Genomic DNA, 17,687 nt, shown 5'->3' on the forward strand with positions numbered 1-17,687 from the left:
AGACCCATCTATGATATGATACAAGCGGTGCTTTTCAAAGGAGGGTTCCTAGACCACAGAGACAGGACAGGGAACCCTCAGAAATGCATAGACCTCAAATCTTGGGCCTGGGGGCTGGCAGCTGGTGTTTCCCAAGCTTCCTACATGGATCTGCAATACCTTGAGTGCTGAGGAATACTTGAGCAAGGAGCTGAATGACAAGGCTTCCCAATATTGGGTCACCTAGTGGCGGCGAGGCCGGTGCCTTTAAAGCCTTCCTCAATGTCTCCCCACTGAGGATCGGTGTTGATATCTGTGTTTTGGCCTAGTGCTAATACCAAATGTCAACTCGATAGGATCTAGACTCGTCAAGGAAATAAGGCTCTAGGCATGTCTGGAAGGGAGTTTCTAGACTGGGTCAATTAAGAAGGGAAGACCCATCCTAGATGTGGGTGGCATTATCCACAGGCCTACGGTCCCGAACTTCATAAAAAGGAGAAACTGAACTCAACACCAGCATCTGTCTCTCTCTGCTTCCTATAGAAGCATTATGACTAGACTGTCTCACGGTCCTTACATCATGCTGAGCCTTCAAATTTACACCAAAACAAACCTTTCCTTCTTTAGGTTATCCTTTGCTGGGTGTTTTATCACTGAGTGAGGAAGTAACTAACACAGACAGACTCACCTTGGAGTTTTCCATCACACTCTCGATGCAGTCGAAGTAAGAGAGGTCACTCACAGGTTCATTGGGGTTTTCCAGCATCCCCTTGACGGTCTACAAAGGAGAACACAACTTGGAAAGTGAGCCAAAACCCCAATGAACTGTGAAAGTGTAACCATTCCTACCCCTTGCTGGACTAGGACAAGGGCCATGATTGCTCATTCATTTAGAGTCCAGGAACTCAGATCAGGGTGTCAAGACCTCAGATTCCCTGCTATCAAAAACAATAACGGGGTGGGAGCCTCAGGTTACCATTGCCACAGTGGGGCTATCAGTTCAGTTTGGCAGAAGCTTGTTATCTACAGGGAAACTTTTAAAACGAAATTGGAAGTTAATGCAAAGCAATATATTCATGGTTGGCGACCACAATTTCTCCACTGGGTAACTCTGAAGAGCTTCCGTTCCAAGTGCACATTCGTTCACTCATCCACAGTTAAGAAGGACTCCAATATTTCAGTTCTGGAACCTTCTAATGGAAGTACATGGAAGGAGGTGATTCCCAAAGATGGTCCATTGGGATGGGTTCATTTGTTATTGGTTTAAGCAGTATATTCTTGTTTAGGTACCCATTTAGAAAATGGGTAGAGTTCAATTTCTCTGTCTCTCGAATCAGGAAAAAAAAGTCACCAGCTCTCTCAGAGCAATGAACTTGGATTAGCACCCAGGAGGAGTTCCGCCAGTGACTGACAGCCTGGGGTGGATCCCTGAATCTGCTCATTATCAACAGACTGCACGCTAGGGTCAGCAGCCTCAGGGAGCACAGTCAACAAACAATAACCAGCTAAGTTCCACAGGGTGCACTTGGGATAACGGGAACTGCTGATGCACATCCATTTAAAGACATGGAAAAGCGGGCTGTGCAAGGAGGGAGCGAACTTCATTGCAAGCCTCTTCTTGGGTAACTAAAATCTTTTCAGTACTAGTTAGAAGCCACCAAATTGGCAACCAAGGACACCTTTAAAGAACAGGGTACCCATGCTAACAAATCTTATTTAGACCAACTGCCCATATATATATATATATATATATATATATATATATATATATATATATATATATATATATATATATATTCAACACAGGGATTCTCTGTGTGGCCTTTGATGTCCTGGAATTCATTCTGTAGACCAGGCTGGCCTTGAACTCACAGAGAGCCATCCGCCTGCCTCTGCCTCCTGAGTGCTGGGATTCAAGGCAGGTGCCACCACCACCAGGGGTGCCATATTTTTTAACTGAAACATCCCATGTCTGATGGCTGAGTTTGGTTGTCAACCCAACACATTTGGAAAGAGGGAACCCCAACTGAAGAACTGCCTCCTGAGACTGTACTGGAGGCACGTCTCATGTCTCTGGGACATTTTCTTGATTACTAATTGATGTAGGAAGGCCCAGTCCATCGTGAGTGGCACCATTACTAGGAGGATAGGCCTGGGCTGTACAGGTGAGCTGGACATGAGCCTAGGAGGAAACCAGTAAGCAGCACTCCTCCATGGCTTCTGCTTCACGTTCCTGCCTTGAGCTCTTGCCTTGGCTTCCCTCAATGAGGAACTATAACCTGTAAGTCAAATCAGACTCTTGATTATGGCGTTCATCACAGCCACAGAGAACATACTAGAACACCATGTAAGAACCATTCCCAGTAGTTTTCAAAGGCTTCAGTCCTGCCTATTGGATCCCTTTCACTTCTACTTTGCTGATTACTATCTTCAGGGCCCAAGCATTTAGAAGCTGCCATGAGTACTCCCACTGACCTATGCTAGCCATGCAGACAACTAGAACAATAGGTACAAACATTCCATGTCTACTGAGATGACCACTGAGCCCATTCAATCAAATCTTTGTAGATAAGGGCTGCTTTACATAGGGGTATGCACAGTTGGCTTTCTTTACCCACAGACTACGAGAAACACGAAGACCTTCAAATATAAACACACACATAAATGCAAGTCAAAAGGCACCCTCAAGCACTACTAAAAACCTCCTAAGTTATGCAGCGGCAAATATTCCCCTTGACCTCCTCCAGTGTGTTCCCCGTGTGGGGAAGAATAAATGTATGTAGAAATAATTATAAGTGCTTGCTTGTGTACAGATGTGTGCACATGAGTATAATGTTGTGGAATAATCTTTTTGTACACTATAGAGATGTGTTGTTTTGATTGGCTTAATGCAAAGCTGAATAACCAATACCTAGGCAGTATTTCCAGGCATAGAGGATGATGGGAAGAAGGGTAGAGATGCCAGAAGATACAGAGGAAGTAGCATGGGCAATACTGGGTCAAGGTAACAGAGCCACATAAAAGAACATAGATTAAAAGATAAGGCTTAATTTAAGTTTTAAGTGTTACTTAAAAACAAGCCTAAGCTATTGGCTGAGCTTTCATAATTAATAATAAGTCTCCGTGCTATTTTTTGTGAACTGGTGGCCCAAAGAAAAATCCGCCAACAGTATGAAGGCCAGAGGTCAACTTCAGGTGTCATTCCTAAGGCGCCATCAATTTAGGTTTTGAGACAAAATCCCCAGGATGTCTGGCAAGCAAGCCTCGCGGACTGTGGACGGGTCTACCTCCACCTCTCCATTGCCATGCCCAACTTCCGTATGTGTGGTCTGGGGCTAGAACTCAGGAGCTCCTATCTGTGGTGAGTCTTTTAGGAGCTACATTCCCTCCCCAGCCCCAGCCTCATCTCTCCCAGTTGTCTGAGAATAATTTCTTTAACACTTTGTAGGCAAAGTTTGCTCGTTGGCCGTCTATACTCGATACCACTTCCTATTTGAACTGAAAGTTAATTTTACAAAATACATGTTGGCCTAGACGGAAAAGGAACACGGGCAAAAAATACTACAAAATGTCGTTTTCTCTAGCTCCTCCCAGCCTCCTGGGAGAGAGAGAAGGCGAAGACAGAAGAGGGACAGTCACCAAACAGGGAGAGACCCACACACAAGTGCAGAGTGCTCCCATCCCTGAAGTCTTCCAGGGCACTCACCTCAAGCTCCCGCAGGGCGTTGTCACACTCCTTCTGCCCAGGGGCCTGCTGGGTACACAACATGATGAGCTGATTGATGCTCTCGGTCACAGCTCTAGGGCAGGAACAGAAAGGAGCACGGGCTTAGGTGTTACTGCTTCATCTTACTATTTTATGTGATTACACATTTCAGCCATTTTCCTCGGCAGAGGTAAGAACTGACTATTTAGGCTGTGATCCCATGAGGCCTCTTCCACAAGCTCTCTCTATACAATCCCAATAAAACACACCCAGGGAAGAGGAAAGGCAGAGTCTCTACCTTATTTCTGATTATTCCTCTGATTTCTCAAGGGCTCTAAGAGTTCCCTTAAGAAATTAAGACTATCTTTTGATATATTCATTAGAGACAATAAAGCTGCAAACAGCAAAAAGATCATACTGACGCCATTTTCAGGACCCTTCAGTGGCAGTCTTCAAGGAACAAGATTATCCAGTCAGGATGTTTCAGATAGCCTTGGTATATTTTGATCATTTTCAAATACTATAAGCAGAGAGTAAAATCTGTCAAGGACTTCAAATCTCTACTTTCCAGTAAAGGATGTGTGGATGACTAGGCCTGAGTAGCCAAGCTCCAGTCTTTGAAATAGCTATATTTTTATTAACACCAATAGGGTTATATCAGAGCCCCTGGTATTATTTTCTATTTTTAGAACTTAAAAGGCAAATCTATTTTTTTTCCTGTTCCACCATGAGAAGCCCCTGGCTTACCTTACCCTGGGTTATGGATAATTTATCAACTCAAGTCCTATTCTGAGTTAGTTTCTACAATGTAGGAAATAGAAGCTGAAGTTTTGCTGTTAGCTTAGGGACAAACAGAAGTCTGTTTTAACACAACCTACTGAGATTCCATCTTTTCTCCATTGAATTGCTCTTGTAATTATATTCTGTTGGCTGTGTTTGTGGGGGTCTGCTTCTGGATTCTATTCTGTTCCATTGACCAATGGTCTATTCTTTCTCTAATATCACACTATCTTCAGTGCTATAGTTTTATAGTAAGTCTCAAAGGGCCACAGAGATGGCTCAGTGATTAAAAGACAGTACCACTCTTGCAAAAGATCTGAGCTTCGTTTCTAGTATCTGTGTCAGGTAGCTTACAAACTGGCACCCACTCTCAAATATAAGCACACACACACGATTTCTTTTCTTTTCTTTTTTTTTGGTTTTTCGAGACAGGGTTTCTCTGTAGCTTTGGAGCCTGTCCTGGAACTAGCTCTTGTAGACCAGGCTGGCCTCGAACTCACAGAGATCCGCCTGCCTCTGCCTCCCGAGTGCTGGGATTAAAGGCGTGCGCCACCGCCGCCCGGCTCTTTTTTTTTTAAATTAAAAAATTTCTGCCTCCTCCCCGCCTCTCAGTTCCCTCCCCTCCCCCCACTCCCCTCCTCTTCCCTCTACAGTCCAAAGAGCAGTCAGGGTTCCCTGCCCTATACACACACACAATTTTTAAAAATTAAAGAAATAAGTCTTGAAGTTGCAAAGAAACAATAAATACCTAGGCATTAGAAATGCTTATCACAAGCCGGGTGGTAGTTGCCCATACCTTTAATCCCAGCACCCGGGAGGAAGAGGGAGAAGAATCTCTGAGTTCAAGACCTGTCTGGTCTACATAGCAAGTTCCAGGACAGCCAGGGCTACAAAAAGAAATGCTATCTCCAACTCCCCCAAAAGAAATGCTAATCACTGATTTCATCACTGCACATTGTACACATGTAGTAAATTGTTATACTGTGTCAATAATATGTACAGATACTATGTCAGTAAAAACAATAAGTCTCTTATATTTCATAAATGAAGGCTCCAAAAGATGTGATGACTCCTTATGAGGAAGCTACAAATAAGGTATAGATAAAAAGACTTAAATCCATGCCTGCCTGTGTGGTTCTAAAGCAGACCCTAAGGACTATGACAGGTCCAAACTTCTGGCAGGGCTCAGAATTCTACTCATGCTTCCTACCTGCCACAGCTGATGAGCAACCTAGAACACGCAAGGCCAAAGTAAGACCCACGTGGTTACTAACACTATCTAATAGAAAAGATCCTCATTTTATTAGTTCAATAGGCTTTTCAGCTTGTCACAGAATATCAAATTAGATGGAAAACGATGTTGCCAACAAAAGCAATTAGCTGAATTACGCAATCAAATATTGCTTTTAATTTTGAGCTTAGCTAGAGAGGATGAAAAGGAGAAAAACATTCTCAGACTCAAGAGAGAACCCCAAAATAGTGGTTGTAGGATGGATGCTTTGGCTTGTTGTCAAGTGCTTTATTATGGTGTCATCAGGAAGCATGCTTTCCTCTATGTAAGCTGAAAAAGAAAGACCAAGGTGGCAGGGCTGTCCCTAGCTTCAGTGACCTGGGAGGGCGCAGTCCACAATGTATGCATTTGAAATGTCCCTCAGAGAGCTCAATGCCACATCCTGCTTGGCAGTTCTCAAGACCCAATTCTGAGGGGCCAGGCAAGCATATGCCACTGTACTAAAATTTAGAGAATGTCCTGAATTGTGAACACATGATCATTAGAGCTTATTTCTAGACATCACAGAAGCTTTCCATCAAATCCATTCCTCCTTAAATGTGTTTATGAGTGTGTGCACACGTGTATTTATGCTTGTGTGTATGTGCCTGGAGACCAGAGGTCAATATTCGCTGTCTTCCTATTTTTTGGGACAGGGTCTCTCATTGAAGCTGGTGCTAGCTTGCCAGTGAGGCCCCAGGATCTGTCTTTGCCTCTCTTTGATGCCCCACCCACCCTTATGGCCGGCACTAGGCTTACATACAGAAGTCAGTGGCCAAACTCAGGTTTTTATGTGTGTTCTCAACACAGGTCCTTACACTTGTGCAGCAGGCCTCTTCTCACCCCCTATGTGCTTTAAACTTATTGTTATTATTTTATTTAAAATATTTTTATTAATTTCTTCTCAGAATTTCTTACAATGTATCTTGACCATATTTACCCCCAACTCTTCCCTATAACTTCTCCCTGATTCTTCCTCATCTCACTACCTCTTTAAAAAAAAAAAAACCCATCCACTTTAATTTGTGCTGCTTGTACGCTCAGGGATGTGGAATTATTTACTGAGCTGATCCACCTACCAGGAGCCACGCCCTTAAGGAGACCTGGTTCTCCCTCACCCAGGAGCCACCAACCGCCTACAGTCCCTCAGACGAGGGTTGGGGCTCATGAACCTATTCCGGCCCATGTGAGATATTGAACGTCTGATCTTGTGTACAGCAACCATAGGTGCTCTGGGTTCACAAGCATAACTACGTGAGCTGTTTTCCACTTAGAAATTGTTTACAACTCGTGAATCCAGAGGATGCAAAGCTGGGAGAAAGAGACCCCTTTCCTAGTCTTTTACTTTTGTAACCGTGAAAAAAAAAATAAACTAAAAGATGAGATAAGGAAAACACAACACAAAACAAAGCGCCAAACAGAACGAGGCAGACTAGTGGTTCGGGGTTGGACAAACTACAAGAATGCGGGCATGGCATTGAACATCTAAACAAGTCACTTAGGTAACTGATCCATGATCAAATAGAATTACGGTATGATTGATTAATCTCTGTACATCATCTTAGAGTCTGGATGAGAGAGCTATATAAACTCAGTGGTTCAGGGGCAAATAAATACTCGACAACAAGAAGTAACGTTTACGTATATCACAAGATAGCAGTGATTTTTTTCCAGCAAAGAACGAGCAGGGACCCTGCCTATGCACCAATAAAGGACTTGTTAAATAAGCATACAGAGTATAACAAGGTTTGGGTGCTCAGTAAAAGTCACAATGCATGACATATTGCTAATGTACTAGAATATTCATGATATATGCCTAAATAAAATACAATTGAAAAAAATGGTCTAAATAGTGTGTCCATCCCCTGTACAGATGATAGATTGAAACGCATAAAAGGTTAATAGTGAGTTTAAAATGTTGCTTTAAAATGTAAATTAAAATAAATCTCAAAAAACTATACATTGGCCAATTTATATTATAATGAAAAGGTCACCAAAACAAGCAGGATTTGGGCTCTGCAAACTCAAAATGCCTGATCTATAGTTACTATTATTCTTACCACAGTTTTTTTTTTTTTTCTTTTTTATTTTTTATTTTTTTTTTATATTTAAAAATTTCCATCTCCTTCCCTCCTCCTCCCCCTCCCTCCCCTCCTCCTCCCCCTTCCCTCCCCTCCTTCTCCCCCTTCCCTCCCCTCCCCTCCACCCATACCTCCCCTCCCTCCCTCTCAAGGCCAAGGAGCCATCAGGGTTCCCCACTCTATGCTAAGACCAAGGTCCTCCCAACTCCCCCCAGGTCCAGGAAGGTGATCGACCAAGCTGAGAAGGCTCCCACAGAGCCCGTCCATGAAGAACAATCAGAGCCCAGCGCCATTGTCCTTTGCTTCTCAGTCAGCCTCCGCTGTTGGCCACAGTCAGAGAGCCGGGTTGGGTCGCATGATCCATCAGTCCCATTCCAACTGGAGTTGGTGATCTCCCTTTAGTTGTGTCCCACCGTCTCCATGAGTGAATGCACCCCTCACGTTTCTGACTTTCTCCCTCATGTTCTCGCTCCTTCTGCTCCTCATCGGGACCTTGGGAGCTCAGTCCAGTGCTCCAATGTGGGGCTCAGTCACCTTCCCCATCTGTCGCCCGCTGGAGGTTCCCTCACGGTCCTGACTTTCTTTCTCATGTTCTCTCTCCTTCTGCTCCTCATCAGGACCTTGGGAGCTCAGTCCGGTGCTCCAAGGTGGGGCTCTGTCATTTTCTTCGTCTATCGTCAGGTGGAGGTTCTTTTTCCTTTGCAGCTCTTAATATCTGTTCTTTATTCTGTATGTTTTGTGTTTTGATTATTATATGGCGTGGGGATGCTTTCTTTTGATCCAGTCTATTTGGTGTTCTGTAGGCTTCTTGTACCTTCATAGGAACATCCTTCTTTAGGTTGGGGAAGTTTTCTTCTATAATTTTGTTGAATATGTTTTCTGGGCCTTTGAGTTGTAATTCTTCTCCTTCTTCTACCCCAATTATTCTTAGGTTTGGTCTTTTCATGGTGTCCCAGATTTCCTGAATGTTTTGTGTTAAGAATTTGTTAGATTTGTTTAGTTCTTTAATCTGTGAATTTATTTCCTCTATAGTATCTTCAGAGTCCGAGATTCTTTCTTCCATCTCTTGTATTCGGTTGGAAATACTTGTCTCTGAAGTTTCTGTTCGTTTACTCAGAGTTTCCATTTCCAGTCGTCCCTCAGATTGTGTTTTCTTCAATAACTCCATTTCATTTATCAGGTCTTGTACTGTTTCCCTTACCTGTTTGATTGCTTGTTCTTGTTTTTCTTGTTTTTCTTGGGTATCTTTCAGAGATTTATTTATTTCGTCTACCTTTTTGTTTGTCATCTCCATTTCTTTATGGCAGTTTTTTACCTCCTGTTTAAGGTCCTCTATTATTTTCATAAAGTACTGTTTAATGTCGGTTTCTTCTATATCTTCTGGGGTAGGGTGTTCAATTCTTGTTGTTTCGGGATGTCTGGCTTGTGGTGATGTCATGTTGCCTTTCATGTTGTTGGAGGAGCTCCTGCATTGGCGCCTGCCCATCTCTTCCTTCAAAAGGAGCCCGGAGGCGTTTGGTGTCCTAGACCAATCTTTGCTGTGACTGAAACTGGTTGGATCTCCCCAGTGCCAGAGGAGGACCTATTCCTTGCGTCACAATCTGAAGAAGCCCGCACTCCCTTGCAGGAATCCTCAGACCTGCCTGGAGGCCAGAGTCTGACTCCTCTGGGTGGATGGCCTTAGAACAGGAGCAGGACACCTGAGAACACTAGGGAAAACTTGGGAGAGAGGGACGGGAGAAGCAGACACAAGCCTCCAGAGGGAGCTGGGGGGAGGGGGTCTGTGCTCTCTTCCAGGGCAGGTTGCCCCAGGGTCCGCATTCACTCACCAGTTCAGATGGAATGTCAGGGCACAGGATCAGGGATTCCAGGCAGCCCAGGGTCGCAGCCCAGACAAAAGGGCCAAGGTGGGGGCAGGGCGGGATGGAATACCGCACAGCGAACCTGGCAGCACAATCTGAAGGAGCCTGCACCCCTCCGCAGGGATCCTCAGACCTGCCTGGAGGCCAGAGTCTGACCCCTTTGGGTGGATGGCCTTAGAACAGGAGCAGGACACCTGAGAACACTAGGGAAAACTTGGGAGAGAGGGACTGGAGAAGCAGACACAAGCCTCCAGAGGGAGCTGGGGGGAGGGGGTCTGTGCTCTCTTCCTCTTACCACAGTTTTTTAATGGATATCAATTTGTTTCTTAATATAAAAACATTAGGGCTTGGAAGATGGCTCAGTCTGATAAAATACTTGCTGTGTAGGTATGAGGAATTGAGTTCAGATGCCCAGCACCCACATAAAAAGCAGGGTGCAGGGCTGGAGAGATGGCTCAGCGGTTAAGAGCACTGACTGCTCTTCCAGAGGACCCGGGTTCAATTCCCAGCACCCACATGGCAGCTCACAACTGTCTGAAAATGCAGTTCCACAGGATCTGACACCTTCACACCAATGTACATAAAGTTAAATAAATCATTAAAAAAAATTAAAAAAAAGCAGGGTGCAGTGGTGCACACTTGTGATCCCAACATTGGGGAAGCAGGGATGAAAAGATGCCTGGGCCTGGTTGACCAGCCAGTCTATCTGAGACTGAGCTCATGCTCAATGAGAGACCTTGGCTCAGAGAGTAAGATGAAGAGAGACTGAATAAGGCACCCAACATTTACCACTGGCCTCCACATGCACACACTTAAGTATGTGTGCACATGTGTGTACATGCACCCCTCCACATAGGTTAAACAATTCTATTTTATAGTCTACAGATTGTGTTTTCTTGTGCTTGCTCTTATCTATGTGTGTACATGCACCCCTCCACATAGGTTAAACAATTCTATTTTACAGTCTACAGATTGTGTTTTCTTGTGCTTGCTCTTATCTATCTATCTATCATCTATCTATCTATCTATCTATCTATCTATCTATCTATCTATCTATCTATCATCTACCTACCTACCTACCTACCTACCTATCTTGGTTTTTTGAGACAGTTTCTCTGTGTAACAGTCCTAGCTGTCCTGGAGCTCACTTTGTAGAGCAGGTTGGCCTTGAATTTACAGAGATCCACAGCCTCTGCCTGCCTCTGCCTCCCGCGTGCTGGGATTAAACGTGTGTGCCACTGTCTGGCCTATGCTTTGTCTTTTGTCTAGGTGTATTTAAGGAGTGGAGATCTGCAACCTTGGAGGTTAAGAGGGGGTTCTAAAGTAAAATCACTTTGTTCCAGAGTTATTGAACAGACTTAATTCAAGTTTGGCAGATCTCACTGGGATTGATTTTTCCTACCTATTGGAGACCGAGTCTTACTATGTAGTGCTAGAATCATCATAAGGCAAACGGTCACCTGTTAAGGAACTTGGAGGAAAAGCAAAACATGAGTAGTCTCTTCTGTAAGGAAGGGAAGAGAGAAGCAGTCAATTTCTCTGAAAGCATCCCCTGGGCCTTATTATGTCCAAGGCTTGGAGATTAAAAAAAAAAATCTCCCTAGTTTAAATCTTCTTAGGCCAGCAAGGTACTGACAATCTTATAGTGATATTTAATTTGTATTTTAATAAATAAAGCTTGTTATAAGTTCAGAGAGTAAAACAGCCCCACTGGTCAACCTCACAGACCAGGCAAGGGTAACATACTCCTTTAATCCCAGTAACCATACTAGTTGCCATAGAAACCAGACAGTGCATGCCTTTAATCCCAGAACTAGAGAGGATTATAAAATGGGAGGAGACAGCTCTCAGCTTCATTCTGAGATTCCTGGAGGCACGATCACCATTTTCGGACTGAGGCCGAGGTAAGAGTCAGTGACTGACTGCTTTGCTTTTCTAGTCTTCCTGATCCCCGATCGGTTTCTGAATTTCTATTAACTGTATTTTACAATCTGGCTGAAGAAGCAAGATGAGGAAAGGGAAGACATCGAGACAAACATGACATGAGGCAGAACATGATAAATTGCTGACAATAACCAGATAAAAGCATGGGGAAAAAAACCCAACAACCTCAATCATGGAGCTGAGATTCTGTACAAACAAAGGTCTCAGTGAGGACTAAGGACATTGAAAGAATCTATGCTGAGTTAGACTCTGGCTGGATAAAGGCTGAGAACATTTTGGATGAGACCAAAAAAAGAGAAGAAAGCTGTCTTTTATATTTTTCTATTTTATCGGGTGCAGGCCATCTTCCTTTTGTGCAGCTTCCACAGTAATCTTCTGTCCCAGTCTCTGGAGATAGGAAGAAGCCTTTCTAGCAGGAACCAAGAGGATACAAGGAGCCTGCATTTCCTAGGGAAGACCCTCAGAAGACAAGAAAACAGCTAGTCGGCTCATCTGTGGCCAGTGTGATGCATGCTGTCAATCAGTGGGGACAATGCTCAGAGGGAATGGGCCCTTCCTGCAGCTGTAGACTGGTTTTCCATTCCAGGCCCAAGTTCCAGGAGTGTCAGACCAAGAGACCAGCTCCTGGGAGGAGAAGAGCCAGATGAATTGGTTGACAAAGGCTCTCCGCCCCCTGAGGCACTGAGGCGGAGTTCAGAGGTGAGGAAAAGATAACCCCGGTATTTTTTTTCAAAAGCAATTTCTATGCCCAAAGCACGAAGGATCACAGAGCCCCAAAGAACAAGGGGTACAGCAAGACTGACAGCAATAGGACAGGGAAGCCAGAGCCATGCACAGAGGGACAAGCAGGGCTGGGCTGTCGCTAGAATGGAGAGGACTATGGAGCTGAAGACAGAGGACCCTGTTGTTCATCCTCCTAGGTATCTGTATGAGCCTGTATGTGTACCTAACAACCAGAACCCAGTACCCTGCACTGGCCTTGGCCCCTTATGTACATTTCTACAAAGAACCTATGAAACAAGCATGAACAGATGCTCCCCTAATCAGACAAAGCTTGCCAGACTCCTGGATCTGGCTGGAGTACCTGCTGATGAACCAGAAACCACCCAGGAGCAGAAGGAGCCAAAACACACCAAGAAATCACAAAGGAGGTGCCAGGATCATCGGTCACTTCTACTCCACACTTCCAAGTGCGATGTTTTGACTGCCTGCTTGGCTTTAAGACCTCAGGCTCCCCAGGGGGTGGTGGCACTTGGGAGGCAGAGGCAGGTGGGTCTCTGTGAGTTTGAGGCCAGCATGGTCTTCAAAGTGAGTTCTAAGATATCCAAGGCTGTTACACAGAGAAACCCTGTCTCAAAAAACAAAAACAAAAACAAAACAAAACAACAACAAAAACCAGCAACAAAATAAACAAAACAAAACCAAAAGCCAACCCCCAAGTTCCAGGCTGAAAGCTGAGATTTTCCATCTGGGCGCCTGCTCTCGGAGCCACCACCAGGGGGCCTGTGGCTACCTGGAACCGTCACTCTTCTCTGGTCTGTTTGGCCTTCTAAAGCTAGCTTTTAAAAAGCCAATTTATATTCTTCCCTTCTTCCCACAGTTCAAGAGAGTGAACAGCTCATTAAAGCTGGAAACTACAACTTGGAAATGTTGCAAAAAATGAAGATAATAAAAAAAAACATTGGAGTTCAGACACCTGGAAACATCTTTCCCAAAGTCTCTTGGCAGGAAAAAAAAAGTAAGAAAAAAAGAAGCCTTTCAAAGAGGGGGTCCAAATAGAACAGACACCCACCCTGACCCTGCACCCACTGTCAAGGGAAGGCATTTGCTTTACCAGAGCAATCACAAGTGGAGTACAGACTGGAGCAGGTTGATGAGAGGCGAATTTTTGTGGTCCCCTGTAGCTCTGGCTACTGTTTGCCACTAAATGTACCTGCTGCTCCAATCGTTCATATTGACTGTCAACTTGACAGGCGCTGGAATTGCCCGGGAGACAAAGTGCCTGAGAGAAAGATTCCTGATTGTGCTAACAGAGACGAGGAGGTCACCCTAGCTGTGGGTAACACCACTCCATGGGCTGGGTCCTTATCATCAGCATTCATCGATCTCCTTCCTGAGAGCAGAGGCAATGGGATCAGCTGCCTCCAAGTCCTGCCGCCGTGACCTCCCTGCCATGACGGACTCTACCCTTAAGTTTGAGCCCCAGATAAAACCGTTTCCTTAGGTTGTTCTTGCCAATATACACTGTTACCGCAAAAAGACAGCAGCTGAACAGAAGTTACATGACTAAGCCCAAAGGCTTGCAAGAGAATTGTCTGACCCTCTGTGAAAAAGGGAAGCACAAATTTTGAAAAAATTAACTCACGTCAACAAGGGAGGAAAGACAGGATGCCACTATTAGCAGCATAAAAGCTAAAAACTGTTGACTGCAGCTGGCGCTTACACCCACTTTACAGGTAGCCAAGCTTGGGCAGGTTGACTCATCTGAACATCTGACCAGGCAGGAAGACTATTAAAGCACCTTGGATTAGAATTCAAGGTTTTGAACTCAAGACAGCTTAAAGACAGGACAACAACAAAATAAACAAAAACCAAGTTAAAAATCAAATGCAAGTCAAGGGCATGCCTTTGATCCTGACAGTGGGAAGGCTGAGGCAAGCTGGTTTCTGGGAGTTCTAGGCCAGGCTAGTCTACATAGGGAGTTCCTGGACATCCAGGGATACCCAGAGAGACCCTGTCTCAAAATAAGTAGAATCACAACAGAGCCTTTGCTTGAAGTGTGGGGAAATGAGCGTGAGACCGTGAGAGTCAGTCCTGGGCCAGCACAGCAGCCCAGTGCCACACAGAGCAGCCGTCAATCCTACCCACAGAGCCCAAGTGCTGCAGAGGTGGCTGGGCGGCAGAAGCCGTCTTCCAACCCTGGAGTGAGCACAACAAGTGTCAGGAGGAAGGGTCTGGTCACACTTTAATTCAGCTCAACAACAGTGCACATCCGCTGTCATCCTATCGACCCTAAACCAATGCCCTCCTGCAAGTGATGGGTAGAACACCTAAAACCGAATCCAACACAGATGCCAGTGTGTAGTACGAGCCCAATGTCTACAGAATGGCTTGAACACTGTTTTTAAGTAGGTCCCAATGTCTACTGCAGTGAACATATACTTCTTGCAAATCTGAACAACATAATGCTGTTTTAATCAACCCACTTAGGAGCTGGGGAGATGGCTCAGTGGTTCAAATGATTGCTGAGCAATCTTGAGGACCAGTGTTCAGATTCCGAGAACCTATGTAAAGCTCAGAATGAACATGGTGGCCTGCATGTCAGTGCTTCGGCTGAAGGAGACAGGGGTGCCTCAGAGCAAGGTGGCTAGTGAGGCTACTAGTCCTATTGGCAAACTCTGGGTTTGACTAAGACAAACTGATCAATGAAAAAGGTGGAAGACCAACAGAGTATGTTCAAGGATGATTCCTAACATCCACTTCAGGTTTTTATATGTCTGAACACACACCTGAACACACATATACAAACTCATACATGCACACACACCACACTATACATGAACATGAAAAAAAATCGACTTAAACCATCACGTTTACAAGTCAGCGCAGTCTAAGAAAGAACCAAAGAGGCCATCTCGAAAGAGGGAAGACATTCTTAGTGGGTCCAAAATACAGGAATGAGTTACTTTTACAGAACACCAGAAGTTCCATCAATTTACAGAAAAAAGTATTTGTTACTCTACCTCCGACAACAAGGATAACAGTGATTCTTTGATCAGCTGAAGTGGCAGGATGCTGGCACACCCTTCAAACATGACAGAACCATTTGCACACCCACAAAGCACATCTTGTCCTGCTCGTACCTTGCAGCTGCAGCCAGGAGGTTTTTGGCATTGGGAGCTCCAGGATCTACTGAGAGAGACTTGGCGGCTAACAGCAGCTTGCTGGATGCCATAGAGATGTTCTTGAGGTTCCCTATCACTTGCATCTGATCTTCTTTTGTCTGGAGAGTCAAAAGGAAACAGAGTCAGTTGGGACTGACCACAGCTTCCCAGGAATCTCTTAGTGAGCGAGGAACAACTCCCGAGGAGGAGGCATAGACTACGTCAGGAAAAGTCAGTCTGCAGATGTATAAACAGTCTATGCATCCTCAAACAGATGCTCAGAGCAAGATGCACGTGGCAGAAGGAAATCCATGTCCAAGTAGGTCAGCCTGAAGTTTGGCTTTTGTGTTCTATGGGAGTGTTATGGGGCTGGAGGGGGAGGATGAGAACTGCCCCAGTGCCCAGACTGGGCAATGATTTGAGCATCTTGCTCAACAATGCTGGAGTTGTCAAGCATCTTGCACATCCCAGCCTGGCACAAACGACCAGTACTGTGTAGATATTCACAGCTGACAGCATCGCAGAAGTATCCAACTGGGGAAGGGACATAATTCTCACCCAGCTTGCTAACTGACAAATTACCTTTTGTAGAAAATGTAGCAAGAAATATCTGGTTATCTTTTTAGGGGGTTCATAAAACCTCAAAAAAAAAAAGAAAGAAAAAGAAAAAGAAAAAATAAAAGAAAAGAAAAAGAAAAATACAAAGCAAAACAAATTAACAACAACAACAACAACAAAAAAAACAGTCCTGCTATCTGATACCAGACCAGTCATGTTCCCAGCAGCTCATCTCTACCTGAATGAGGTCATTTTTAATCATCTGAGAGTACCAGATGTAATCCATTAAGTGAGTCTGCCAAACTACAAATACACACATATGTGTGTTCATGTTTGTGCATTAGCCCACCTCACCTCTGATAAAAATTCTCTCTGCTCCTGACGCCCCCCCCCCCCCCCCCCCCCGGCTCTGCGGGTGGACCGTGGGAAAAGTCACCAATATCCCCACCATGGCTGAGCATGCCAAGCCTGTGAGGTCACAGAATTTCCAAGGCAGTCAAGGAAGGTGCTGTAGCTTGTTTACAGGATGTTGTCTCCCACTCACCCTGCTGACCTCAGCTGGAGGGTCTACCAGGGTGAGGAGGCTCAGGGGAGCAACGCAAACCGCCTTCCCACCTACCTGCGCCTGGCCAGCCATCTCAATGCCAGCATCCAGGAACTCATCAAAGTCATCACTGAACTTTCCGGAAGCAGCCGCCAGCTCGCCACTCTGGCCCCGCGTGGCGTGGACGACTTCCCCAGCAGACTGGTTCAGATCAGCAGCAGCCTGGTTCAGCTCGCTCTGGGCTTCCTGGAAAGGCTTTGTGCTTGGAGGTAGCTATGGGGACAAAAGGCACAGGCCATGGGAAGCTTTACCTTGCACAAGGGGGTGAAGGACGGTATTGTGGAAGGAACGGTGACTGCCCAGAGATTTGCTTCTGAGTCATCCAAGGAGAGGATGGCAGGTCCAAGAGAAACAGATGGCTATCTGCGGTGCCTATCAGCATACCGAAGAGCATGCTGGCTTCCAGGCTGCCTCGGATAGCAAGTACCTGTGGCTCTTCTCACCCCACCCTTTAGGCTAACTCCAGCCCAAGGCTTCCCTCACCCTGCCTCTCATTCCCACATAACCCTGCCATTTTAGCCACGAACTCGCTCGCTCCTCTCTCTCTCTTGTCTTCCTCTCTTGACCCCCTCTCTCTCTACTTTGACTTACTTACTCTCTTCAACTTCCTCTCTCCCATCCCACCCCCTCATCTCATGACCTGGTCAAGTCTGCTGGCCATGTTCAGTTTATCACTTTCTCTCCCTGTTCTGAACTCTTCCAGAAGCCTCTGTCTGTAATTTCCCTCATATATATAATAAAAATCTTTCCCTCAACCATACCCAGGAGTGGTTATGTCCCTAGTTTATACAGAGCTATGCACAGTGTGAGCCCATGTTAAGCTGGAGCTTCAACACATCTCCGTCCGTCCATCCATCCGTCCGTCCGTCCATCCATCCACCCACCCACCCATCCATCCATCATCCATCCATCCATCCATCCATCCATCCATCCATCCATCCATCCACACTTATGGAACACCCACTCTGTGTCACCAGAGAGCTAAATGTGGTGAAATCAGCTACTCTCTAGTCACGGAT

At 45.3% G+C, this 17,687-nt stretch overlaps 1 protein-coding gene across 3 annotated transcripts in view; it reads right to left on the reverse strand.

The window, feature by feature from the left end:
* The window catches only part of Tln2 (talin 2), a 426,737-nt gene that overhangs the window by 91,096 nt on the left and 317,954 nt on the right, over positions 1–17,687 (reverse strand). For all 3 annotated transcript variants that reach the window (XM_038322053.2, XM_038322054.2, XM_038322055.2), the window contains 4 exons: positions 16,684–16,881; positions 15,486–15,625; positions 3,686–3,779; positions 668–757 (listed from right to left, as the gene is read on the reverse strand). In XM_038322053.2, the coding sequence (XP_038177981.1) occupies positions 668–757; positions 3,686–3,779; positions 15,486–15,625; positions 16,684–16,881 (522 nt within the window). The remainder of the gene's footprint in view (positions 1–667; positions 758–3,685; positions 3,780–15,485; positions 15,626–16,683; positions 16,882–17,687) is intronic.

The sequence above is a fragment of the Arvicola amphibius genome, chromosome 3 (assembly GCF_903992535.2).
Source record: "Arvicola amphibius chromosome 3, mArvAmp1.2, whole genome shotgun sequence".
Lineage (NCBI taxonomy): Eukaryota > Metazoa > Chordata > Mammalia > Rodentia > Cricetidae > Arvicola > Arvicola amphibius.